Source organism: Pogona vitticeps, chromosome 5 (assembly GCF_051106095.1).
Source record: "Pogona vitticeps strain Pit_001003342236 chromosome 5, PviZW2.1, whole genome shotgun sequence".
In the NCBI taxonomy this organism is placed as follows: Eukaryota; Metazoa; Chordata; class Lepidosauria; order Squamata; family Agamidae; genus Pogona; species Pogona vitticeps.
In genome coordinates this window covers 61,369,190-61,397,108 of record NC_135787.1, presented here as the reverse complement: position 1 = coordinate 61,397,108, position 27,919 = coordinate 61,369,190, and the positions used below count along the sequence as shown (strand labels likewise).

General features: G+C 39.6%; 2 protein-coding genes across 7 annotated transcripts in view; one reads left to right on the top strand and one right to left on the bottom strand.

The window, feature by feature from the left end:
- Nucleotides 1–1,623: 1,623 nt before the first annotated feature.
- Nucleotides 1,624–27,857, top strand: CENPU (centromere protein U). 4 transcript variants are annotated; one of them, XM_073001398.2, is made up of 13 exons: nucleotides 1,624–1,794; nucleotides 2,298–2,355; nucleotides 5,723–5,768; nucleotides 6,136–6,253; nucleotides 8,507–8,639; nucleotides 10,916–10,988; nucleotides 14,111–14,183; nucleotides 14,325–14,439; nucleotides 15,007–15,085; nucleotides 17,482–17,529; nucleotides 18,630–18,691; nucleotides 22,813–22,969; nucleotides 27,043–27,857. In XM_073001398.2, exons 3-13 carry the CDS (start codon nucleotides 5,727–5,729, stop codon nucleotides 27,163–27,165), a joined length of 1,023 nt encoding a protein of 340 aa, XP_072857499.2. In that variant the 5' UTR covers nucleotides 1,624–1,794; nucleotides 2,298–2,355; nucleotides 5,723–5,726; the 3' UTR covers nucleotides 27,166–27,857. The 4 variants fall into 4 exon arrangements, with proteins under 4 accessions (XP_072857499.2, XP_078250028.1, XP_072857498.2 ...); XM_078393902.1 differs by having other exon boundaries at nucleotides 1,663–1,760; XM_073001397.2 differs by having other exon boundaries at nucleotides 1,686–1,801.
- Nucleotides 27,171–27,919, bottom strand: part of PRIMPOL (primase and DNA directed polymerase) — a 43,210-nt gene continuing 42,461 nt past the window's right edge. For all 3 annotated transcript variants that reach the window (XM_078393900.1, XM_078393901.1, XM_020802674.3), the window contains one exon: nucleotides 27,171–27,417. In XM_078393900.1, coding sequence (XP_078250026.1) covers nucleotides 27,402–27,417 — 16 coding nt within the window. In that variant the 3' untranslated portion in view covers nucleotides 27,171–27,401. The remainder of the gene's footprint in view (nucleotides 27,418–27,919) is intronic.

Here is a 27,919-nt window from a genome sequence, read left to right as displayed (position 1 = left end):
GGGGGAAATCTCTTCTAATTGTATCAGTTTGAAAAAAGTAGAGGCCTTCAGCAACAGAGAAAAGAAATTATGTCAGAAGCAAAAAGGACTGGACAGATTCAAATTGGTCTGTATTATGTGATCGGTTAAGAAAATGTGAATCTGTTTTACATTTGCAACAAAGCCCACAGCGTGTGACCATGTAGTCACAGTCTAAGTGGGCTGATTACACTAATGTAAGCAACTTCAAAAGCAAGGTAAACCTTGGTCAAACCAGAATTAATTAATTTGACATGCACTATAGTAATACACACATACCTCTAAGGAAACTGACCCTCAAGTAGCCCACTGGCATTGTTGCTAAGTGATTTGTGGATAAAACCCACACCTGCTCTGACATTCACTTTATATTGAATCAAAGACTGGATGCCTCATTATTTATTTATTTATTTATTTATTTATTTATTTATTTATTTATTTATTTATTTAGAATAATGCCATTTAGTCACGTCTAGTTGGATGACTTTTAGTTGTAGCCGACACTTACTACACACTTATTTAATTACCTTGTGGCTATTTGCATCTATCAAAAAAGGAAAGACTGATTAGATCAAGGGACTGATCATTGGATGCCTGCTGTCTCAAATGTAACTACTGTACAGTAGTTCTGGGCATTGTCCATGTTTATTTGTCATACTGTTGGCCTGTGCTGTACTGTTGGCCTGTGGTGTGTGTAATCTCTCCTTGAAGGCTAGATATTCATTTGTTTGTTGCTCTTTGGCTTCAAATGCTGCTGAACAGTCATCATTATGGATCCATTTTAATTCACCTTCAAGACTGGGATTGGGATAGATACTCATTTAGTTGTCAACAGGGTAAGGGAAAGATATTCCTCCTTCTTGGTTCTCCTGGAGCTGCTTTGCTCAACCTGTTAGGGACTCCACTTCCCACATACCTATATGTTAGCTGAGACTGACAGAAATTCCAGAACAAATATTCTGGAAAGCATCAAACTGGAGATGTCTTAGATCATTCAGTGTCATTGACCATGACATCCACTACCAGCTATCTGGGATGACTGCAAGATGCTTTAGTGGATCTGTTCCCCACTGCAAGGGCTGTAGATACCAGGGGGAGAGGAGAGCAAAAATTGTGGCTTTTTTTCACTGTGAGCTTTCATAGATCAGAATTTACTTCTTCAGACAGAAGTGCAAATACAGTACTATGTCCTCCTGTATTTATACATATCGCCATAGTGGCAGGCTTACAGATAATAGATGTGACAACAGTTTTTTAACACAGAAATTGGACTATTAAATTAATTACTTCAGGCTGCAGGTCCGAGCCTGGTGATACACAATGTGCCAAGCAAAAATAGTGAGATTGTTTCTATGACAAAGCTCAGAGTCTCTTTCCGCTGTCATTGTTACTTTGTGTATTGTCTGTATCTTCACCTGGTCACCAAGCTTGCCCCTGAAGGAAATGTGTAAAATTAAGAGGACACCGTCTTTGCACCCTTTTGTGTCTGAAGAAGTGGATTTTGATCTAACAACGCTCATAGTGAAATAATTATCCTCCCTCCACCAGATGGCGCTCCGCATGAGTTGTTTTTCTCCCTCTTTCCCCCCCCCCCCGCGCTTTCATGACTCTTCCTCGAAATCTACCAAAGAGGCAGAGGGCCGACCCATCTTTTGCGGGGGGGGGGAAAGCATCTCTTTTTAATTGTGCCGACGACTGAAGAGAATGCGCAAAAGGGAAAAGGAGAAATGGCGGGCTCTCAAGTACTGTACATCGAACCTGGATAAGCTGAGCTCAGTTACAAGTTATTTCACATTCCCCCCCGCGCGCGCCTCCCCCCCCCGCTGTGTTGTGCTCAGTGGGATGGACCGGCACGGCAGTTTGAGGGAAAAGGGCGGGAAAGTACCGTTAAGGGAGGTCAGGGAAGCCGGCGCGCATTTTAATTCCGCCTCTGGCGTCCGGCGGTGTTTGTCGGGCCTGGCGAGCGGGGGCGTGGCTTCGCGAGCGGGAAAGACCTGGAAGAAGGGGGCCGGGTGGGCAGCCCGTTCGTTAGACGTGGGGTCGGGGTGGCGGCTGGACTTGAGCTGACGGCGAGGCCCCACAGAGGACTGGCTGGCTTGGAAGCCACAGGAGGCAGCCCTTGCTGAAGGGTGTCAGGGCGGCGCTTGTGACCGGTGCAGCGGGAGGGACGAAGCGCAGAAAAGCGGCGAGGCAAACGGGTGTTCGGCTTCAGGTTCTCCCTTGTGTTTGCCTGTCCTCCGGGGGCCCTGCCTGAGGTTTGCTTCCTGTTATCTTCGCAGTAACTGGGCAAGTTTCTGAGAGAAGCCGCGGCTCTGATGGGAGCCAGAGACTAATACGGTAGGTCTTCCTGTATCGGATCCGAGAGCGTCCCGGAGAAAAATAATTGTCGTCATCTTTCTCGTTATGAGGTGGACCTTCAGTGGAGGAAGAGGCCGCTTTTAGCTTGCTTCCCAGAGGTTCCTGCCGTTTCTGGCCGCTGGCTGTGCTGCCTAGGGTTGGCGGGAGCTGCGCGTCAATAACAGCACCTCCTTTAATGTAAAGGGAAAGGTCTGAGAGCTTGGATCTCCCCCTCGCCCTTTAACAAAAAGGTACGGAGGTCGCCCTGCCCTCTTCACTGGAGACGAAGGGCACCGGCTAGCAGGTTGGCATTTGACTCTTTCAAGGCCACCTGGTAAGTTCGTGGCTTGAGATTCGTAACTTCTACTGTACCTGTTTACCATTAGCACCGCGTCAACTCATTGTGGTTGTAAGCAGTGTGCTGTACAGTTGTGTTCAAAATTATTCAACCCCCACTGAAATTGAATGTTTTGGCCATTTTGACATTGATTTTGATCATTCAGTCATCTTGCTTACATTTACATGAAAGAGGCACTTGTAGGTCAGAGAAATATAACCTTAAGTTTATAATGAAATAACCACAAATGTCTTTTCTGTGCTCACATCATTATTAGTTTTTATTCAACCCCCAAGTGACATTCAATCTTAGTACTTAGTACAACATCCTTTTACAGTTATAACAGCTTTTAAACGTGAAGCATAGCTTGACACAAGTGTCTTGCAGCGATCTACGGGTATCTTCGCCCATTCTTCATGGGCAAAAGCCTCCAGTTCAGTCAAATTCTTAGGCTTGCGCACTGCAACTGCTTTCTTTAAGTCCCACCAGAGGTTCTCAATTGGATTTAAGTCTGGTGACTGCGATGGCCACTCCAAAATGTTCCAGCCCTTCCTCTGCAACCATGCTCTAGTGGACTTGGAGGTATGCTTGGGATCATTGTCCTGTTGAAAGGTCCAACGTCTCCCAAGCCTCAGGTGTGTGACGGACTGCATCACATTTTCATCCAATATCTCCTGGTACTGAAGAGAATTCATGGTACCTTGTACACGCTGAAGCTTCCCTGTACCTGCAGAAGCAAAACAGCCCCAAAGCATTATTGACCCTCCGCCATGCTTCACAGTAGGCAAGGTGTTCTTTTCGTCATATGCCTTGCTCTTCCTCCTCCAAACATAGCGTTGATCCATGGGGCCAAACAGTTCTAATTTTGTTTCATCAGTCCTCAGAACACTATCCCACAACTTTTGTGGTTTGCCCACATGACTTTTGGCATACTGCAGTCGACTCTTCTTATTCTTGGGAGACAGCCTGGGGGTTCTGGCATGGAGACCTTCATTACGCAGTGTGCGCCTTATTGTCTGAGCTGAAACTTCTATACCCACATCTGACAAATCTTTTTTCAGTTCCTCAGCAGTCACACAGGGACTTTTCACCACTCTATGCTTTAGGTAGCGCACAGCAGTCGAAGTCAGCATCTTCTTTCTTCCACGATCAGGTAGCATTTCAACAGTGCCCTTTGCCTTGAATTTGTGAATGATGCTTCCTATGGTGTCTCTTCGTATGTTTAACTTCTTTGCAATCTTCTTATAGCCATTGCCCTTCCTGTGAAGACAAATCACCTCTTCTCTTGTCTTCCTGGACCATTCTCTTGACTTCACCATGTTTGTAACCACACCAGTAAATGTCTAGAAGGAGCTGAGTATCACAGTCATTTTAAAGCTGCCTAATTGGTGCTTATTATGCTTGATTGGTGCTCCGTGACATCCACAGGTGTTTTCAATACCTGATCGAAAACACCTGAATGAACCTCTCTTCTTCAGAGTGGTAGTCTTTAAGGGGTTGAATAATTGTGGCAATGAAGAAACCACAAAAGAAACATTTACTACTGTATTACATAAACAATTGATGTTATTTTAGTTGCATTTGGTTCTTTAAAACGTCCTTGTAGGATTTCATTCTGAATACAATTCCAAATGTACACTATAGTCCCTAAACCCCTTTACAGCATTGGGGGTTGAATAATTTTGAACACAACTGTATAAGACAAACCTGAGGTCTGGTCCAGTGTGCTTGAACGGGGTGCTGGAGACCTAACTAAATGTGAAGGTGGCAACCCTTACAGCTCTTCTTGTGCTTGGTCGGTTGATACGCAATGTCAAGTTGCTTCTAATTTATAATTAATGATTATTTTAATAGGATTTCTGAAATATGTGGGAAGTGTTTTACTTTCCTCCCCTACCTGTTTGAATTTCTGTGACTGAATGGGGCATTTGAACCCAGGTCTCTTGAATGATAGTCCAACTTGTATGCACTGCACCACATCTAGTACTACAGATATACTGTATGCAAGACTAAGGGGGAAGTGCTGGAAGTGGCAGATTGATGAGATGCAGGAGAGGATTCAGCTTCTCTTCCTGTTAAAATTAGAACCCTCCAGAGCCTGGGGCAGACACATCAGCAAATATCGCTTACACCTTTGAAATGTATTTAATAAGCCAAACATAATATTATTATATAGAATGCAAAATGTTTAAATACTAAATGTGTGGAGCTGCTGTTTACTTCGAATATAAGGCACTTCAGAAGCATGATGTATCAGATTAAAGATGAGTATTTATATTCCTGCTTTTTAATGGTACTTTGCTAAGCCTGTTTTGACTGTCATACATTTGAAATTAAAAGAAAATACAGTATTTTGGATAAATATAGGAAAAAGCTTAAACTTCAGTGTTTCTTATTTAGAATTTGGGTGTTTATGACTTGTTTGCTTCGTGTTTAAAATTTGGGTTCATATTTCAGAAGCCATTTTTAAATTGTTGGCTTAGTACACTGGTATCTCAAATGCAACTTGTTGCTGCTGTTTTCTTGTGACAACCAATTCATAGATATGTGGGGATGGGAGATAGTTGACAGTATATGGTTTTGTATTCACTTTCATATGTAATACACTTCCATTATGATATTTTGGAATGTGCAACAAGGATGAATGCAACTTTAAATTTTGAGAAACAACATGAAGACACATTACTGTGATTAAGTACACAATATGAAAAACAGTCACCTCTTGTCAGCTAACCATGGAGAACAGGAACTGGATTTAGGTAAAATTAAAGTGGGTTTTTTGGGGGGGGTAGATACAGTTCAGATGAATCTGTAAAAATAGATGAAAGCAAGATGAAATTAATTCATCTTTTACCCCCCACAAATCCTAATTAAATATATAATTTAGTAAGCCTGGCTGGTTGGAAGAATATAAACATGAAGACTTAGATGTACACCTATAATACAGATTTGATACTGATATTGCTGGGTGTAAAAAGGGGGTTGTATTAATTTAAGATAATGTTCCTTTTTTATATTCTTCAACAATAGCAAGATGTCAAAGAGAAAAAGAAGAGATTCCAAGAAGAGACCTGGAGTAAGTATGTTTTTTCATTCAGGCATATTTGAGGCATCATCCTACTCTGTTTAGTCCAGAACCTTGAGTTATTAAGATCTGTGGTGTACTTGAAAACCAAATTTTATTTTTGAATCTTTTTTGCTTCAGAAATACAGATGACACTGACATCCAGCCACAGAAAGCTGGGCAGTAAATTTTGTAAACAATATTTGTCTTTATTGGTTTTAGGTTGGTTATTTATTGGCAATAATTGATCATGATATGCACTATTATATTATATACAATTATTTTTCTGTGGAATAAATTATTGCAGTTAGGCACATTATAATTCTTTTACACTGTGCTAAATTTCATTTTTAAGTTGAATTTTATTTTATGTCTTCAGAAACAGCAAGCTAAGTTAGTCCATCGCAGCAGATTTCTTCCCCCTGAGGAGCCAGATGTGTCAAGTATTTTGAAAATTCCTGGAAATGAGCAAATGGAAGAGCCTGATGACTTGTTTGGTTAGTGATCACATTTAACATTTAACAGTTCCTGCTGTAGTACTGTATATAGTATAGTTTCTAGAATTGTCAATAATTGTCTTAATCAATTAACCATGTAAACTTTGATTTAAAGTACAAACTTTGGCATATCAAGGCTTATGTCCAGAATCTTTAAAGGACCACATCTCTGTTTATGAGCCTCCCTATTTTTAAAATCTGCACAGATGCTTTTTTCTTGGCCCCACCATTCTGACAGACACCTCTGATGAGGACTTAGGGGGTTTCGCTTCTTCCAGACTGTGCCATCCCTTTTCATGCAGGGCTAAGTTGGCACTCTGTTGGATTTCTGCTGGCAAGCAAAAGCCCTTCTATTTAGGCAGACGGCTGGTGACTGGGCTGGAGAAAAAGGTTATTTATTGGCGGTTGCTGCTCTTTTCTTCTTATAATTTTTTTTGTGTGTATGTATGTGTGTCCCTTTTTGTTTTTAAGTTGTTTTACATTTAATGGCTTTTTAATAATATATGCTAAATGTTTCAGTACAATAAGACCCTCTTATCTGTGGGATCATCAGTATCTGCAGATTCACTTATCCATGGTCTGAACGTATTAAAAATATATACAGTGGTGCCTCGCTTAACGAGCGCACCGTACAACGACGAAATCGCATAGCGATCCCTTTTTTGGGATCGCTAATGCGATCGCTCAACGAGCTTTAGATAGGGCGAAATTCGCTTTGCGAAGATCGGTAAGCGTTTCGCTTACCGATCTTCGCAAAACGAAGCTCCGACGATCAGCTGTTCGGCGGACAAAATGGCCACCGGAAGCCCCAAAATGGCCGCGCACCGCGTTTTCGCGCCCTCCCCTCGCTTAACGAGGGCGCGAAAATGGCTGCCGGCTTTCCCTGTCCCGTTCAGCGATGTTTCGCTATAGTCAGTTCTAGCTGATCGTCGGCTTCCTGAAATGGCTGCCCTGTGTTTTCCAGACCCATGCGTCACAGCTGATCAGCGCTCTCAAAATGGCTTCCCTATGGGCGATCTTCGCTGGATGACGAGGTAATTTCCCCATTGGGAACGCATTAAACGGGTTTCGGTGCATTCCAATGGGGAAAGGCTTTTTGCATGACAACGATTTCGCTTAACAGCGATTTTCCCGGAATGGATTATTGTCGTCATGCGGGGCACCACTGTAAATACATGGGCATTTTAAAAATCTCTTAAGTTGCTTAGTTTTTTAATTACTCTAACTCAACTCGCTGGTTAAACATTGTACAGTGGTGCCCCGCTTGACAACGATAATCCGTTCCAGCAAAATCACTGTTAAGCGATATCGTCGTCAAGCAAAAGAAAAAAAAACATTGAAATGCATTGAAAACCGGTTCAAAGCGTTCCAATGGGCAAAATACCTCATCGTCCAGTGAAGATCCTCCATAGGGGAAGCCATTTTCAGTCATTGTCTTCCAGAAATGGGTCTGGAAAAAGTGGGCGACCATTTTGAAAACCCGACGATTTGATCATCGTAATGCGAAGAATTGGTTCCCGAAGCAGGGAACTGATCATCGTGAAGCGGATTTTCCCCTTTGAAACATTGTTTTGTGATCGCAAAAACCTCATCGTGAAGCGATTTTGTCGTCTACCGGGGTAATCATCAAGCGGGGCACCACTGTACCCTCAGTGGTGGGATGGTTGACTTCCTGGACGTGAATGATCCTAGGAATCATAAATTTGCTGTCCATAAAGCTCCACAGAGGGCGCCTCCTGCAACACTGCAATTCTCAAGAAGCACTGCAGTAGCTTTCTTTAAAATAAATAAATTAAAAAAAACTGGAAGGCAGTGATGAGGCCAGCAGCATCAGGGGTAGAAAACAACCCAAAAGCCCTTCTTTAGGAGGGCGAAATCTGCAGATTTGTGGGCTGAAAATTCCACCTGGGAATTTTTAGAGGATTTTAAGGTTGCTGTCCAAAATCTCAAAGCATGCCCCTAGTTTATATATTTCCAAATCTGTGTTTTAAAATAAAGAATGTAGGCAGATTTGCCTCCTCCTTTGCTTCAACTAAACACATTTTGGTCCAGATCTGTGAACTCCTTCAGGGTTGTGAATCAGAGAAATCAAAGGAGATCAGAATTAAATGGATTTGAATATGAGAACTTCTTTGGCCCAAATACCTAGACTTCTGTGTCTGCATTTTCCTGACTTTAGCTGTGGGAAAGAAACAGCAGGAACAGTGAAGGAAAGATGACAACATTTATTACTACTAGACTTTTCTCTTTTAGAACATCCCTTACATAGCACTGCTATGTCTGCTTATGCGCAAGATGGATCAGAAAAAGATCAGTATTCAGAACAGGATGGGGGAACAAGTAATTCATCTGATTCTGAGACAGAACAGAGAAATACAATAGGAAGGTAATCCAGAGATAAATCTAAGGATGTGTTTGTCATTGTGGTATTTTTGGTCTACCTGTTCTGCATTCATTCACACACCCCATCCACTCATTTTGCTTGTTCCCCACCCCCACCCCCCAGGGTAAGGGGAAACGAATCGGGATAGCAGGAAATATATCATGCCATTCCTTATCACATATTATCTGTACTTACACATATCATTACATTAAGAACGTATGTATCTGTTAATTGCTTATATGCTTTCTACTGGAATTATTTGACTATTTTGCATTAAAATTATCGCATTTGGCTTTCAGGTTACAGATCCAGTTATATATAGGGTCCCATTTTTCTGTTGCTTCTTGGATTGAATTGACTTTTACAGCTTCTGTTAATATGTCCATCTCTGCCACTTCCATAATTTTTTCCATAAATTCTTCACGGTTCGGTATTTCAGTTTTCTTCCATTTCCATGCATATAGTATTCTGGCTGCGGTTATTATATGTATTACCGAATGGCTGTCTCTCCTATCCAAAGTCTCTGGCAACATATTTAACAAAAATAATTCTGGTTTAAATGGAATATTACATATTAGATTATTTTGCAGACATTCATACATTAGTATCCAATAGTTTTTTGCTTCTCTACATGTCCACATATGATATAAGGTTCCCTCTTGTAATCTACATTTCTAACATACATTTGATGCATCTTTATACATTTTTGATAACTTATCTGATGTCATGTACCATCTGTAGAACATTTTGTATGTTTTCTTTAAAAACTTACTGATTTTGTAATTTTTATATTAATTTTCCCAGTCATCAGTTTCAATATTATTCCCTATATTTTGCACCCATTTGGTCATACAATCTTTTACCACTTCATCTTCCATCTTAATTACTAACAACACTTTATACATTTTTAAAATCAATTTGTCATCTGTTTCTAATAGTATTTTATCCAGGGGTATTTGTGCTACATAAAAACCCTACTTTTTATATTTTACGTATCTAGATTCCAATTGTATTGCACTCATTTTGCTTGTGAGATAGTTGTTTTATATTCTGTATTTACCGTATTTTTCCGTTTACAAGACAACCCAAAGTATAAGACGAACCCCACTTTTTCTAACCCCAAATTTTAAAAAGCAGGGCTCGAAGGGCTCCCTTTTTGCTAAGCCCTGTGCCTTGGCAAAAGGCAAGGAAAGCGGCTGTAAGTGACTGCGCTTTTCCTCGTCTTTTGAGGAGGTTAGCAAAAGGCACGCTGGGTTTACAAAAACAGGAAGGGGAGCCATTGCTGCCTTCCCTTTGCTAAGGAGGCAGGAAGACATGCGCACCTCCCGCTACCTCCACCATGAGAGGGGACAAGGCTGCAGTGATCGGGCAGGTGGAGCTCTGAAAGAGGCAATTGGGTGACAGCGGTGGCAGCAAGAGGTGCCCGAGTGTGCGCGCACGACTGCTTCCTTCCATTTATAAGACGACCCTCCATTTTTCCTCTGATTATTTTAGGCAAAATTGTCATCTTGTACATGGTAAAATACGGTACCTGCATTTCCGAATATGATGGTTTTCTGTGATGTATTTGATAAGGGGAAAGTATCAATAGTGACCTTTGGAAATTACTGTAGAGCTGTTCTTAAATTGCAGGATGATTATCAAAATTCAAAATAGTCACAAGGACAATTTTTGGAGTCAGGTGTTATGAATGTTGAATAATTTTTGCTTGAATGTTAGTACTTGGCCTATGTCATCAAGGCTGAACTTTTAGACCTTTTTATATGTGTTTTATAGTGCTTTGTAGGTAACATATCTGGGCTCTCTTCTGAGGAGCTGGCATTCTTGCAGAAGGTGTAAAGGAGACTGCAATTTTGTCCATGGTTTCCCTAAATGAGCCTCAGTGCCTATCAGTGAGATCTGATTCTGTGCATCACATGTTGACTATATAATTCTGTCCATACAGTTCATTCACAGTGCAAACCTATACATTATTATTTAGAAATAAGCCAGTTGAGTTCAGTGGGACAATCCTATTAATGATTGCTTGGGGAAGTGCTGTGAATTTTGATAAGGCTTGCTTTCAGGTAGGCACTGCAGCAGTTATTCAGACATATACAGCATTCACACCTGTGTTCATATTCACATTTATTGTGATTATATTATATTGTTTCTTTATTTTTCATTGAGGTCTTTTCTGACAGCAGCATACAATATTTGTATCGGAAGAGAAGACTCCTTAAATAAAATACTGATAAAAATAATGACATGTTCATATCTTTATTTTATTTTTTTCCTAGTAAAAATTGCCACACCTTGAAATCTAGAGTGGAAAGAGAAGAGTCTGAAGAGGAACCTGTGAAAGATAATATGGTACATTAATGGCTTAAAGAGAGCTCTATCTTTTTATTTGCGTGGGGAGAATTTGGCAATATATTGGGGACTGGAGATTGAAAATACGTAATTGCTGAAATGTAATAGTAAGTTCCCCTTCATGGATTGCTGCCTTGTCGTGGTGAAGGGGCTTGAGTAATTCAGAGAAGCTACGGACTATGCTGTGCAGGGACACCCAAGACGAACAGGTCATAGTGTAGAGTTCTGACTATACGCGATCCACCTGGAGCAGGAACTGGCACGCCACTCCAGTATCTTTGCCAAGAAAACCCTACGAACAGAAACAAAATGCTAACAAATGACGCTGGAAAATGAGCCCCTCAGGAAGGAAGGCATCCAACATGCTACTGAGGAATAGCGGAGGACAAGGACAAGTAGCTCCAGAGCTAATGAAGTGGTTGGGTCAAAGTCGAGAGGATGCTTAGCTGTGGACATGCCTGGAAGTGAAAGTCCGATGCTACAAAGAAAAATAGTACATAGGAACCTGGAATGTAAGATCTATGAACCTTGGGAAGCTGGAAGCGGTCAAACAGGAGATGGCAAGAATAAACATTGACATCCTAGGTGTCACTGAATTAAAATGGACAGGAATGGGCAAATTCAATTCAAACAATTATCATATCTACTACTGTGGGCAAGAATCCCGTAGAAGAAATGGAGTAGCCCTCATAGTCAACGAAAGAGTGGGAAAAGCTACACTGGAATACAATATCAAAAATGATAGAATGATTTCAATACGAATCCAAGGCAGACCTTTCAACATCACAATAATCCAAGTTTATGCACCAACCACCGATGCTGAAGAAGCTGGTATTGACCAGTTCTATGAAGACTTACAACATCTACAACTGACACCAAAGAAAGATGTTCTTCTCATAGGGGACTGGAAGAGAAGGGAAACAAAATGCAAGGAAGACAAGGAAAGTTACAGAAAATTGACTGCTGACTTCCAAAGAATAGCAAGGAGAGACAAGAAGGCCTTCTTAATGAACAGTGCAAAGATATAGAGGAAAATAATAAAGAGGAAAAGCAGAGATCTGTTCAAGAAAATTGGAGCTATTAAAGGAACATTTTGTGGAAAGATGGGCATGATAAAGGACAAAAATGATAGGAACATCAAGAAGAGGTAGCAAGAATACACAGAATTATACCAGAAAGATCTGGATGTCCTGGACAACCCAGATAGTGTGGTTGCTGACCTTGAGCTAGACATCCTGGAGAGTGAAGTCAAGTGGGCCTTAGAAAGCATGGCTAACAACAAGGCCAGTGGAGGTGAGGGCATTCCAGTTGAACTATTTAAAATCTTAAAAGATGATGCTGTTAAGGTGCTACACTCAATATGTCAACATGTTTGGAAAACTCAGCAGTGGCCAGAGAATTGGAAAAGATCAGTCTACATCCCAATCCCAAAGAAGGGCAGTGCCAAAGAGTGCTCCAACTACTGTACTATTGCAATCATATCACACGTTAGCAGGGTTATGCTCATAATCCTACATGGTAGGCTTCAGCAGTATGTGGACCGGGAACTCCCAGAAGTACAAACTGGATTTTGAAGGGGCAGAAGAACTCAAGACCAAATTGCTAACATGCGCTGGATTATGGAGGAAGCCAGAGAGTTCCAGAAAAACATCTACTTCTGCTTCGTTGACTGCAAAAGCCTTTGATTGAGTGGACCACAGCAAACTATGGCAAGTTCTTAAAGAAATGGGAGTACCTGGCCAGTTTTTCTGTCTCCTGATAAATCTATATATGGGACAGGAAGCAACAGTTAGAACTGGATATGCAACGATTGGTTCAAAATTGGGAAAGGGGTATGACAAGGTTGTATATTGTCCCCCTGCTTATTTAACTTATATGCAGAATACATCATGCGAAAGGCTGGACTGGATTGTCTTTACTGCTTCTTCAGTATATTCACCCCAATTCTAGAAGTATTTTGAGTGTGCAAAAGTCTGGTAGTTTGAGAACTACAGATGTATCAGTGGACTAGTAAAAAAATTTTTAGCAGAAGCTAACATTCTTAGGCTTCTAATTACATTTTGAATATTTTGACTCTTTAGTATTGCTCAACCATTTCTCATATAGCTGCACTAGATTTCAGGTTATCTCCGATTTGCTCGTTACAGATAGCAGTTTGAAGGATTATTGTAAGTATTGATAACTTGAGGCGGCTATTAGAGAGTTCTTTTGCTGCCTTTTTTAAAAAGGATTTTGTATTGTACTTACAGCTATAATCTGTGTAAACTACTTTAATTTCATTTTTACTTCCTATAGTGATGCAAAGACAGTTGTGGTTCCCTGTAGCATTTGTACATAGCCAAAAATGTGCTCCTGTAGATTAGAGGAAACACTGCAGGTGCATACTGTGTAACTAATGATTTTAGTGTGTGTTTTCATGTAGGCTCTTAACAACTCTGGGCTCCTGTGCAGAAACATAGGATATAAATTAAATTAATATTGATATTAACAACATAGAAGGGTACAACAGCTATTTTCTTAATTTAATGCTGTCCTTAAACTAGTGCAAGCTTCTTTTTAAAGTATTTGTTGTATAAATGGCTTGCACTTGAGTCTGAGAATGATCACCAGATTCTTCCCATTTAGAGAGCAATGGAGAGTACAGTATGGAAGACTGTAAATTACCATCTATACTCTCTTTAAGGAACGGCTCTTCAGAATGCGGGATATCTCATAGAATGAAAGATGATGTGAAGAATTTGAATGCTGATAAAGTTAAGAACGATCTTCTATTAAGCCCTGTGTGTGTGTGTGTGTGTGTGTGCGTGCGTGCGTGCGTGCGTGCGTGTGTCTTTGTCTTTAATTCTGTATAAATATATATATCTGTAGTCCTGTAGATTGTCCAGCAATGAGAATCTCTGTCCTAAGAATGAAACAGTTGGGCAAATGTCTGGTTTGTTACTAAAAAGAGCACTAGTTGTGGAAAGATGCAGGAATTGGAAGAGATAAAGTGCTCTAGTTTAGTTATGTTCTAGTGCATTTTAAATGGTGAGGGCAAAATTTATGGTGAGGGCACGATGTTTCTGCATATTGTGATTAGTAATCTGAAGCGTTTAAATGCACTTTCCATTTGATCCCAGTAGATGCCTAGGAGGAGCGCTAAATCCCATGAGAGACGGAAACAGGCTTCACCAGAAACAGAGCAAGATTGCCCAGGTAAGAGGAAAGTGATGTGATTTTTTTTTCTCTCTCCAGGTTTACACTGAAGCTTTTTCACCTTAATTATATGGTATTAGAGGATTAGCATATTATATAAGTCTGCTTCAAAAATTCTGCTTGCTATTTTTTAAAACTCAGATGATCCACATTTGATAAAAGTTTGGGTACCCAAAGGACTGAAGAAAGTTGCCAGTCGGATCACAGAGTCTGATGTTATTCTAGATGAATTTGGAAAGATAACAGCAAAATACAGGTAAGTTTCTTTATGACTAGGAACCCTCTTGTGATGATCAATCTAAACTACACTTTGATACAAAATTTTAATCTTTGTTATGGATAAAGTGCATTACTGCTGTGCTGTTTGGATACACAGAAGCACAAAAAAGTTATTGCAGTCCTTGAAGAATAATTGTCTTTTTGAAGAAGCATACTGTATTTTCCAGTGCCAAAAGAGCAAAATATCAAGGATTCTAAATCTTTTACATTGGTATTATTTGGATCACAGAACAAATCTGTGATACAGAGATTTTTTCCCTCCAACCCAAATTTAAACCTTATTCAAGATGAAACTACAATGAAACATACCTTTTGAACTACTGTGTATTTGGTTGATAGTAGGAATGCATGTGATAATAGCAATTAGATTCAAGATGCGACTTAAATAAATCAGCCTTATCACTGAAAACAACCTTGAGTAGGAGAAATGTTGATTATTGGCATTGACTGATTTTTATTAGTTCAGATGCTAGAATTTGCATATCTCAGTTAACCTTATTTGGGTACATAGAAATTTATTTAACTTATCGTTTATGTGTTTCAGACAAGGAGTGGAGTCAAAGATATGTAGGAAAGCTATAGATAGCTTTTATGCTGGGTTCAAGGACCAGCTTATCAAAGCTGTAAGTAAAGTCACTTATGTACCTGGAATTGACATTCTATTCAATTTGTAAAATAGTTTACTCACTGAAAACTCGTTTGAAGTTCCATATGCGATTTTTCTTCACATTCACTTTTTGTATGCCACTTTCTCTATAAAATTCATTTTTGTGTACAGTTCTTGAGCAAAGATCTTCATAGAAGTATTTAACATGATTAGCTATATTTAGATGTGCATCATAGATTGGGAAGTGCGAATTATATTAATTTAAAATGTTAACTAAATAAAATTGTCATATATTACTAATATTGTTAATTCTCTGAACACTAATCTTTATGTAGCAAGATATCAGATCCCCCACCACCACTAAATGATGGCATCAGCGAACTTGGGGAAACCTCAAGATTTGGAAGGATACCTAAGCACACCCCACTCCCAATAACAATAACTAACTGGAAGCAGGGGTGGAAAACTGGATAATAGGGGAAGTAGAACAAAATCAGGTATCATGTAAGTGGGTGTCACTGACTGGAACAGTAGACAGGTCCTTTTGTTGTAAATGCTTCTTGTGTGCCTAGACCAGCGATGGCAAACCTATGGCACGTGTGCCACAACTGGCACATGGAGCCCTTTCTGCAGGTACGTGAGCCATAGGTCGCCAGATGGCTACCCCCCCCCCCCCCGCAGCCAAATCTGAGAAGGTGGCTGCAGCCGCGATGCTGGCGGTTCGGCAGGCGGATCCGGAGCAGCTGGTACTGGCAGCGGATCCGGAGTGGGTTCTTGAGGCACCTCTGTGCCGGGATTCTCCCTTCTGCCACCACTTCCGGTTCTGCTGCAGCCCACTTTTGTTTGTTTTTCTAGTTTGGGCACACAAGCCCAAAAAGGTTCACCACCACTGGCCTAGACAAATGAATAGTAGTATCGTTATAGGAGAAATGAGTATTCTTTGCAATTTGTAACAGTTTTGGTTGAGTGCAAAGTTGGAAGTAATTTCTGTCTTAAACTTTGAAGAGTTACTACAAGTCACATAGAGAGAGTAGAGAATAGGATCTGATGTAAGCAGCTTATATTTGTAATTAGAATACCCTTGCTTAAAGATTATTAATATAAAGAGGGTTTTAAGCACTTTTACAATATTTGAATTTGTTAAACAAATTATAATATATAGCAGAAAAGGGATATACTACACTACTTATTCATCTGAGTTGTACTAATACAGCAAGAAACTTGCATAGTATTCCAGAATTGGGAGCTCACCTGAAACTCTGTGATCAGGAACCATCCTCAAATCAGTTGATCAATGTAGGTTAGAAAAAGTTTGCACAGTGTGTGAGAGTGCAGCTGGAATATAGAAAAGGGGCCAGAGGCAAGAGAGATGGGGCTGTTGGATAAGGAAACGCTTTGTACTGACTGTCCTTAATTTGAGTAGCCATCCCCTTTGAAAGGGAGACAGCTGTTATCCTCTGGATGATGTTTTATGTTTTGGCTCTGCTGGTTAGCGCTACAGAAACATTCAGTGCACTAACTGCCTATTACACAATATCCTTTAAGAAATGCTCTCCAAATTTAATTTTGGTTGTTTTGCTGTATTGATTATGTTATGGAAGTGGATGGGGGGCATTTGGGGGTTCTTGTTTTACTCCATACACTGCCCAGAGTAGTGTGTATTCACTGATCGGGCAGCATATCAGCATCAGCATCATAGAACTGCAGATCTGGAAGGGACCCTGTGGATCATTGAGTCCAACTGTTGTCAAGGAGACACAGTGGGGGAATGAACTCGCATTTTCTAGCTCCACAGCCAGATATCTAAATCACGGAGCTATATAAATTAAATCAAACATCTGAGGGACCTCAAGTGCCCACTCCAGCCTTGCTCGTTGTGTCTCCTACTGACTGACTTACCCTGCTCCTGTTAGTGTCGAGGCACTACTGTGGGTGGTTACATCTCTTGTCTCCCAAAACTACAATGGATAATCTGTATGAATATTCTACAAAAAGTAGAATCACTTACATGGAAAACAAAGAATATTAAAGGAGCTTGTATTTGGATATCCTTTCCTGGTGATTCTGAGGACTGGAAAGCGTAACTCCTACTAGTCCTGACATATTGAGAAGCTAAATTTACTTTTCAAAGTTGTAACCATGTTAGTCTGTGCAAGCATTTCAATAGGAATCACAAAACAAAAGCAAAAAAGACATTTTGACACTTTAAAGACTGTTATTTTTAAATATAAGCTTACATGCAAGTAGACAAGTCATGAAAGGTTACATTAAAATATAGTATAAAATATAGTTATTCTTTAAAGTACCAATATATATTTTCCTTTGTTTTATTTTGTGTTTATAAATTTACTTTATAATCTATTTTATTAAATTAGAAGGTTATGCTGCATTACTGGTGTGTATTTTAATTAGATCACAGATGCTGAAGAACTGAAAAATGCAAAACTGAAAAATACAAAGGTAAAAAGTTATCTATATTATTTTGCATAGGTATTGAATCAGGACACATCAATGGATCACAATTAGAATTCTGTTGTAAAAGCAGTCTTTCAAAGTTTCTTGTGAACCTAGCTGTAGAGACTGGATCCTTTTTCTGTAGTTATCACTTCAGTTATCTTAGTCATTGTTGGGAAACCCATTCTGTCACATTTGCCCAGAGTTCTTCCTCCCTCATTCACTTTGGAGGGCAAGTGAAGGCTTAGTCTTTCTTTATGTACAAGGTGATCATTGTAGACTCCAAGAGAGCATGATAAACAGTATGTATGTATTTGGGAAACATTGTGCTCAGCCAACATATTTAAACCACCCCATCATCGATCAGCACTGATGCCTGTATATCTTCCTCTGCTTCTAGAAATATTTCTTAACAATAGATATAAGTGTGTATGTGACAGCTGTCATCAGAGTCGGCTTTTGCAGCTGGGCAGGCAGAAGGGGATTCCCCATGCCAAATTGGTGGATTTTCACAGAGGTCATTTTCTCCCAAATTCATGGTTGACTGGATTGGGAGTGGAGGGGATAGAGAGAAAGTTTCTCAGACTGTTCAAATCTGTTTTTAGATTTTGGAATTCCCTGCCTGAAAAACCAGCTGAGCCCTCTCTGGATTTCCATGTTTGTGTGAAAACTTTTTATAAGGTTTTAGTTGTTAACAGTTTTAGCAAGCTTGTTGACTGATTGTTATAGCTTCTTCACTACCTTGAATTATTTTAAACGGGGGGATATAAATGTTCTCAATAATTAAGTCTACCTGGTACCTACAATATGGAAAATAAATTCCAGCTCCTTTAATATTACCAGGAAATTTGTCACTAAATTACAGTGAAAACTGCTCACTAAGAAGATACAGGAAAAGTATTTAACAATTTTCAAATTTGAGATATTTCTTGTTCCCATATCACTATAAACTTTGATAAAAAGGAACAGCTGTTATAATGTGCCTCTTTTCTACTTCAGAGTGTAGTGGAAGTTCTGCAGTATTAGAACAGAACTAGTAAAACAGCTGTTAAGGTCTTTGTATTTTGCCTGTTCATTTAAAAAATACATCTTTGCTGGCATTACAGATGATCAGAACAACAAATAAGAAAAGGCAACGTTTGATAGAGGTTAAAGAAGAACTAATTAGGTAAGTTATCTTTGATTAATTGTTAGATAATCTAGCAAGACGTTGATTACATCTTATTCAGATCAGAAGGCTTGCTGTATTACTAAAGTCTAAAAAGTTTTCTTAAGACTTTTTGTTATTTGTGTACAGTAAAAATATTATTAATGTTTTTTCTGGCTACAAGCTATAACTTGTATGTGGCCGATAAACAAGATTATTATACTCAGTAATATCTGATTACAACAGGATGTTTAGTCTAACAGATTTCCTCATGCTCAGCTCCATCTGCTTAACTAACATTTTGTCCTTAAAGTATGGCATAAACACAGACCATGGACACAAGTCTGACCTTAAGTTCTGTAGCATCTGTGCCAGTGGTATAACTGATAACTATGGTGGCTAAGCATACAGTACTGTACATTCTAAACCACATTCCAAGTACAACTGTTTGAGTTTTAAGACCAAAAATATACACTGATGGGTAAAAAAGTATGTCCCATAAATCCCTCACTATATTTGGACTACAAATGTGATTTTTCTGTAGTGGAGGATATTCCTCCCTCCTTACTCTGATAGTTATGCTACATTAGCCAATAGGAATGTGGCATTCAGATTTTTCGAATGCCATCGCTTAAGAATTTCCCAGACAGAATTCTGGGAGTTCCAGGTTGTAGACCTGTAACTACATTTTGCTCACCTGCAGAAGGTCCCAGTTTGAAGGCTCCATGGTTTAGCTCTGGCCTAGTTTCCTATTTAAAAAGGAAGTTGCCGTGGGCTTTAGGGAAGTGTAATTTTGTTTTTAATTACAAATACAGTTTTCAGGTCTGAATAGAGTGAAAAATGGCATATGTTTAAGCTGGATTCAGAACATGAAGAGACACTAGCGATCATATTGCAAATATATGTTGTTTACTGTTGTGTATCAAAGAATTTCAGAAGGAAATGAGCCTGTGGTTTTGAGTTTACAAAACCCTATAGACTACAAAAATCAATGGATCATTCTAAAAGAAATGAGTGTGCTGTAAACATTTAATTAACTTGCTATATAACCCATAGTCATTTTAAGTGAAGATTGTAGCCAACAAATCAGAAGACTGAAACTTAGAATGACATTTATAAAGGAGCTAGAGGAGATACTTATGAATAAAGTCATGTCTTTGAAGACCAAGGCCAAGATCATCCCTATCATTGTACAGTGGTGCCTCGCTTAACGATTTTAATTGGTTCCAAAAAATGCATCGCTATGGGAAAACATCGCTAAGCGAAACACGGTTCCCCAATTGAAATGCATTGGAACCTATTCAATGCATCTCAATGGGGGGAAAAAATTACAACAAATTTAAAAAGAGTCGGAACAAAGTCAAATTAGTTTAACAAAGGGTTTATTAAGTGCACTTATGATTTCAAGCATTTTAAACATTTTTAAACATATAAAAAACATTGTTAAACGAAACAGGGGGACCCAAACTGTCATCGCTATGCAAAGCATGGTCCCAAACATCGCTATGCGAAAATCGCCCATAGGGAACATCGTTAAATGGAGCGCAAGATCACTCCGAAAAAGCCATCGCTAAGCGAATTCGTCGTTAAACGAAGCGCTCATTAAGCGAGGCACCACTGTATTTTCTATTGCTGGGTGCAGATGTGAAAACTGGATGGTGAAGAAAGCTGACGGGGAAAATCAATTAATTGGAAGCATAGTTCTGGAGAAAACCCTGGATTCCTAGAAATAAAAATGACAAAACCGGGGCTATCATTTTTTGGACATATGATACACATTAATGTACTGGAAAAGATAGTAATGCTGAGAAAAGTAGAAGAAGGTAGGAAGAGAAGACAACCAAATGTGAGACAGATTGACTCAGTAGAGGAAGACACAGCCTTGAATTTTTACATAATTGTTAAAGATAATAACTTTTGGATGTCAGTAATTTATAGCATTGCTGTCAGAAGCAACTTGATGGCAGAAAACAAGAACAGTCTTATACTATATAAAGCCCTGTTCAGAGCTTGGAAAACTGCTTTCTAAAACCTGATGGTTTCTGTTAATCATAGTGTGACACTGAGAAGCATTTCATGTCACGATTGTGTCATTTTTAAATACCACTTCATTATGTAGTCACCACAACAAAAAAAGGAAGTGACTTGCATATATCCTCTAGCTGTGTTATTTGTGACTTTACACCAAAGCATTGATGTAGGAAACTGGAATCTATCCCTAAACAGTGAAAGAGTTTCACTGCCTATACAACAAAACAGTTTACTGCTATACCTGACACATTTGTGAAGGACAGGAGGCTAGTGAGCCATCCTCAGCAAAGGATGGACAGAAGGAAATGTGTGGATGCGTAAAGGACGTACTCGTAAAAATAGAAGAGGAAGAAGTGAAGGAAAGGCGGTAGAGGTGTGCTTGGCGGAAGATAAGGAAGGAGACAAGGGGGAGGAGCAAGATCTGAGTGTGGGAGGAGGTTATAAAAGAGTGGGGTGACGTGCTGGAATTTAGAGTGGAAACGGACAAGACAGAGAAAAGCACAAAAGACAATGCGGTACAGATAGAAGGGAGTGATGAGGGATCTAGCAAGGTCTGTGACTTACTAAAAGATTTTCCCAATCTTAAAACAGGAGGGGGATTATTCCCTGATCCGAGCTTACCCAGAAGTGAAGGAAAGGGGGTGAAACCACTAGAATGGACAGTCGTGGTTTACCCTCGCAATCAAGGTGGAGGGAGGAAAGTGATCTATCCCAGTCCCTCCTACAACAACCCATCTCTAGAAGGGGACTGGGCGAGACACCCTTCTTGTGGGACGATGTGTGCAGTGAGGAGCACCCCCTTGAGAGTGATAACCGACTGCGAGTGCTTTGGTCCAGCCCCAATGTGAGGAGTGACATATTTACACCAGAAGTGAAGATCTTGAGTTATAAGACGATCCCAGAGTTAGCTGTTTTGATCCATTTAAATTTGCTAGTTCAGAAGTTGATGTTAATAAAGTTGAAGCAGTTGGTCATTCAAAACCGTATCCAACTCTTATTCCCACCAAAATGAGAGAACCATCACCAGTTTTAGAAGAACCTGATCACACCATTCAATTGATGCTACAACATGCATTCTATCTGTCCATCTCTGGTTTGTCATCTCATATTTGGAATACTGTTGGCAGCTGATTTTCCATGTTGCCACAGACAGATAATTTTTGTTGTCTTCCAACGTTGCTACTTCTTTTCAGCAGTCTAGTAGCCTCATCCTCCTGAACCACAGCAGTATCTGCTCTTCTGTTGTCTCCTTAACTGTGCACCCTTTGGAAATGATAACATAATGTTGTCATTTTAAGTCCCATTTTCCATACTTATCACTTCTGCATGTAGGCTTCAACTGCCAAGTTCTTCAGGCTGTGGTTCAACTCGTTTCCTTTCTTGAGTTCACACTGTATCTTGACGTTAAAAGGGCTCAGATTTTTATCTGGATTAGTTTCCTTTAGATGACTTGGAAGGTCAGCTTGGTAAGTTCCATATGTTTGATTGCACAAAAGAAGGTAGGCTGTTTATATGTACTTTATTTCTTTGAGCAATTTTCTTCCATGTGGTTATAAAACTCGCTTCCTTCCTGAAAGCAGACTGTTACAGAAGCTTGCAAGAAGGCACAACCCCTCCACTGAGACACACAAATAATACAGGCTCTGCCCAAACAAAGGGACAAGGAAATCCCATTCTCTGAAATTCAAAGAGTTCTAGAAATATTGCTGTGCACAAGTGAAGAACCCATATGAGATTCAACAAATGATTGATTCAGTCTTTCTAATAAATAACATATCTTTCTAAGTGCTTGGCGCAGATAGGCTATCTGGTTCTTTTCCCTTTTCCTCCTTGGATTTCTCAAAAGACCAAAGAATGGAATTTCTGAAGAGGAAACTGGATTCCCAGCATAGAATATCCATTAAGAGTTGCGTTTAGAAAGGGACCAGGCAATTTTCATAATCCTGCTTGAAAACAAAAGATTTCAAATTCACCCTGTGCCCTGCTGAAGATGACATTGCTAGGATTTAGATTATAAAGATTACTTCTCTGGCTTAATGAAAATAGTTCAAAATAACTTGCAAAAATGAGTCCTTATCAAGATACGTTGCTCATACACTTATGTTTTCCAGAACTGAACCACAGCTGAAGAAACTGGAGAGAGAACGTGCTGAACTAAAAGGAAAAATATCTTCTCTCAGGAATGCAGTTCAGTTAGTCACTGATTTAAAGGATCTTCAACAAAAATATGCTAATGAAAGAAAGGAAAATCAACAAGAAAAAGTAGTTGTAAGTGTATCTTGAATGGCTTTCTACTATGCAGTATTTCATTATTAGCTTGTCCCATCCCACAATGAAATCCAAATCCTTGTGTGATTCCTTTCTCACACTCATGTAGCATAATGAATATAAAATGCACAACCACTTATGTGAGAATAGTTATGGCATAATGGATCAATGAGTACTCCTAAGATCCCCTTTCAGACAGAAAAAAACCCAAATACCTGCTTCTAAGACAGCAATTCTTCCTTTGATCTCACAACCTTATTCCCTCTTCCAGCAACAGTCTTATTACATATCATCACCTTAGGCAACATAAATTGCTTCACATTTTTGTTTCAGGGTCCAAGTACTACTTTTATCAGCATACACAGCCTGATATTTTAGGCTTCTCAATTCTACTCAACTCTGTCTCTGGTAGTAGTGACCAGGTAATAGGTGCAGTTACATTTAAAAAATCAGGTATCTTTTTAGAGTGAAAATGGAGGCCATTTGTGCTGACCTTGACTCCAGCAGCAGGCTAGCTGCTCCAGGGGTGACCATCGCTACCACATCTCCCAGCTGGTTGTTTGACCCTGTAGTAAAGGAGGAAACCCCCACTAGGCCTACTGCCTCCTTGCTTGATCCTTGCCCATCATGGCTGATCAGAACCACAAAGGGGTCTATGATTGATTGGGCCATTAACATTGTTAATTCATCACTTGGGGGGATGTTTCCCTCCCGTTTAAAAGAAACCATTGTCCAACTCATCATCAAATGCCCCCAGTTAGCGTTGGACAATCGTAATTTCTATCTGATCGCTAATACACCATTCTGAGAGAGTGGTGGAAAATCAGGTGCAGACATACCTGAAGGAGTAGGATTGCTTTGGCCCAATCGTCTGGATCCAGGCTATGTTGGGGTACTGAGACGACACTAGTCACACTGCAAGATGACTTTTTAAGGGAGGCTGACAGGGGTAGATGCACTCTGTGGGTACTCCTAGATCTCTCAGTGGCTTTTGATAACATCGACCATGGTATCCCCCTGGACAAGTTCTCTGAGGGCGGGATTGGGGGCTTAGCATTGAGCTGGCTCCAATGCCTCCCTGAAGACCGTGTCCAGAGAATTCATCTAGTGAAGGTGTCAGCACTGTGGACCCTAAGGTACAAGGTTTCTCAGAAATCAGCATTATCCCCAATGCTGTTCAACATCTACATTAAGCCGCCATGGGGGGGGGGCGTGATCAGGAGATTTGGAGTAAGGTGTCATCAGTACACTGACATGCAATTCTGTTAACTACTTCTGCAGTGGATACCATCCAGATGCTTGAGCATTGCCTGGTTTCAGTACTGAAATGGACCAGAGCTAACAAGCTCAAACTGAACCCGGACAAAAGAGATTTTGATACTGGGGGAACCTCTGGTAGGTTAGGAGGGATGGTCTCTAAGCTGGATAGTATTCCCCTCCAGTTTAGGGACCAAGTGCATAACCTGGGTGTTCTTCTGGACCCAGCTTTCTTGGTAGTTCCAGACTGCAGCTGTGTCCAGATCAGCTTTTAACCAGCTAATCCCCCCTCAGGTCTTTGGTGCAGGCCCTGGTCATCTCCTGGATCAACTACTGTAATGCTCTCTATGCGAGGCTTCTCTTGAGCCTGATCCAGAGACTTCAGCAGGTCCAGATTGCGGCAACCAGACTGGTGGTAGGTGTGAGCAAATTTGACCACATCACTCTGGTTCTGGCTCGCCTCCACTAGCTGCCCACTGCATCTCAGATCAGGTTCAAGATTTTGAACATACAGTATAAGGTCCTCCACAGTTTGGCCCATGTTACTTGTTGGTGCATCTTTCCTTAATCTCATCGGTGCAACCCAGAAGATCATCTCAGTTGAGTCGCCCCCCGAGGGAGGCCCATAAATCCTCTACAAGAGGTAAGGCCTTCTTTGCAGTGGCTTGAACTTTATGGAACCAGCTGTCAGAGGAGCTCTGTTTAGCCCCCTCCCTGTTGCCATTTAGGAAGCCATTAAAGACATTGCTTTTCTGGGAGGCTGATCACCTTTCCTCTCCCTCTGTCCACTCTGGGTTTATATAATTAGTCTGCGCCATGTATTTTTAGGGTTGTTGTTGCTTTTAATGTGTTTATTTTGGTCTGTATTATACATGCTGCAACCACCCAGAGTAGTGCCTCAGCACTAATGGGAGCAGGATACAAATTGAATAAATAAATAATTGCAATCTCTGGTGTTACTTATGTATGTTATTTTCCTCCTTTAGTAAATTGCAATTACTTATGGTTATTTTTATTAACAGCAATTTTATATCACTTATTTATATTTGTATTATTACCCTCTTCTAGTTCATTATATTTACTTGTTTATCTTTTATTAACAATTATTATACTACAGATCTATGTTCTATCCAAACAACTACATTCTTCTTTTACATATACAGTCTCATCTTCATGACAGTCAAAAGTATGGCACTCAAAGAGCGTTTTTTGTTCTTCTAGTGTCTTACTTTGTTTGACCACAGAGCACAACAGAACTTTATTAACCCACACTGGTAGTTTGAGTCTGTGGTGGTCTGTCACAACTAACATTTATCCCTGAAAAGGTTAAATACCATTGTCAATCAGATAATCGTGACAAGTTCATCTGGGTCTAAATGTGTAAGCCATTAATTTGCTTCTGCCAGGTTCACCAGAAATACAACTTCCAAACTTGCTCCATCTCTCTTCAGAGGATGAGAATAAATCGCTATTTTTCACTCATGGTGAAGTAAACAGAAAATTAGTCCAGGCAAAATTAGCTTGTCTAACACTGCAAGCTTTATTCATCTATGTTACCTAAGTACTGTATAAAGACACACCAACATTGTTGAAAACAGGTAATTGTAAAAAAAATAATTAAAATCAGTAAATGAAGAAATACATTTTTTTTACCTTTTCGGATATTTGAACTCACAAGTGAAAAATAGTAAGTGCTCATCCAGCCATCTGCCAGTCAAAACCTATAAATCCATTATTTCTATGTGTTGCTTCTACTGCTGTCTCCAGCTTTTATTATCTTTTTCTTCCCCTCAGCAGCTCAGGTTGGCTCTGTTGTGGCTCAGCTAGCTTCGCTGATTCTCTGCTGGTTAGCATCTTGTTTACATTACACTAGCCCTTTTATAGGCATGCATTTTTATATAGTCTCATTTATTTAAACATTTTTTGCCCTAGTTGCAGATTCCAGTATTAGAACGCTAAAGCAAAATCTCATAGACTTTGCTACTCAAGTGAATGTTTGTTAATAAGAGGAAACAATAGCATTCTCTCATGTTTTGTTTTGTTTGCCCTACACTATCAGATTCAATGCATTTTTAGCTTTAGTAGTAAATGCCATGCATTCTATGTGACAGTTTGCTACATTTACAGACCAACAGACTTTTCCATATACTCTGCTACCTAGGGAGATTACATGAGAATGAGTGAGGTTTGTAATTACTCTGCTGTGGCCTCCAGTGAATGTTCAATACACTGTTACTTAAATGGTAAGCTTTTTCCTTCCTCCCCCAACCCCCCACTTTCAAGGTTACATCTCTTTGTCCTGAGGTAACCTTTAACAGGCCATGTTCAAACCTGTTATAATTACATTTCATATTTCTAGGGTTTAAAATTCTTACACCCTTATCCATATAATACTTTATACAAAATTCAGGTGAGTGTAGAGAAGTCTTGTTTGGTTTTCATTGTTGTGCAATAGTCCAATTTTGCAATCACACCAAACCATTCCACAAAACGGCCTTCTTTCACAATGTCTGCCAATCTATCCATATACACTCTTCACACGAACCAACACTGATTATAAAGACAGACAAGCTACAATTTATGCATCATCACTGGAATTGTTCAGATGTTGGTGCAGCAAAAAAGGCTTAAGTTGGGCTTAGGCAAAAGCAACTGACATTCTTGATAATATAATTTATGGGCTCTTTTTCAAGCTGCATTGGGCTACTCTGTGAATTGAAAGTTGTTTTGGTATTATCATATTTTTGTAAATAAACTAATGTTCAGTATCAAATAGTGTCCTATAATACAGCTTTTCTACTTCCTCTTTTATATAGTATGGTGTTTCCAGCCTTCCTGCACTTCTGGTGGAATCGCAAAGAATTCTAGGAGCAGAAGGTCATTTCCGAAGTATCAATGCAAAATTAGAACAAGCCTTGGATTTGCAAAAAAAGAACTAGACATACTTATTACAAATTATATATTGGACTGCAACATTTTTATTATATTAAAACATGTAATAACAGTGGGCATTGAAGCAAGAAGCCTTGAGTGTCAATCTTCTTCTTTTTTGACAGATTTAACTCTACTACTGGTATAGTATCCATAATTTTAGTCTTTGCTAACTGATATAAAATCTCCGTAATTTTCCTTTCATTGAGAAGTGACCTCAGTGGTTTGGCCAACCACAGTACCTTCATTGATTGATCTTCCTTTAGAAATAGAACATGGAAGGACAAAGAAGAAAAACCTTCTAAGTAGGAATGTTCTTACAAGATTATGTATATATTATCTTTTGCTACAGTCAAGAAATGAAGGAAAATAATTGATAGCAGTATCAGTGAGCACTTCATATAAGAAAACTGTTCCAGTGAAAGCCCTTAATTAATTTTAAATAAACAAAGGTTCTTGGTATAAGAACCAGTATTGGCTACTACAGGGTACTGTTTTATGTTGTCTTGCCATCTAATTTGCTTGACATGCACTCTATTAAGGTGCTTTCAAAAGCTTTTACATGTCACTGCTATTGCAGTATCTGTTACACTTAACAAAACCTTTATTTCTGTCCTAATGACTTCTGAAGGAATGCTTCTAAAAGTTGGGTATTCTTTGTATTCACTAGTCATAATAAATGTTTAATATTTCTACAAAACAGCTAACACTATAGCAAATTATCAGTATAAATGTATAATCATTTGACTAGCTTGTGTGATT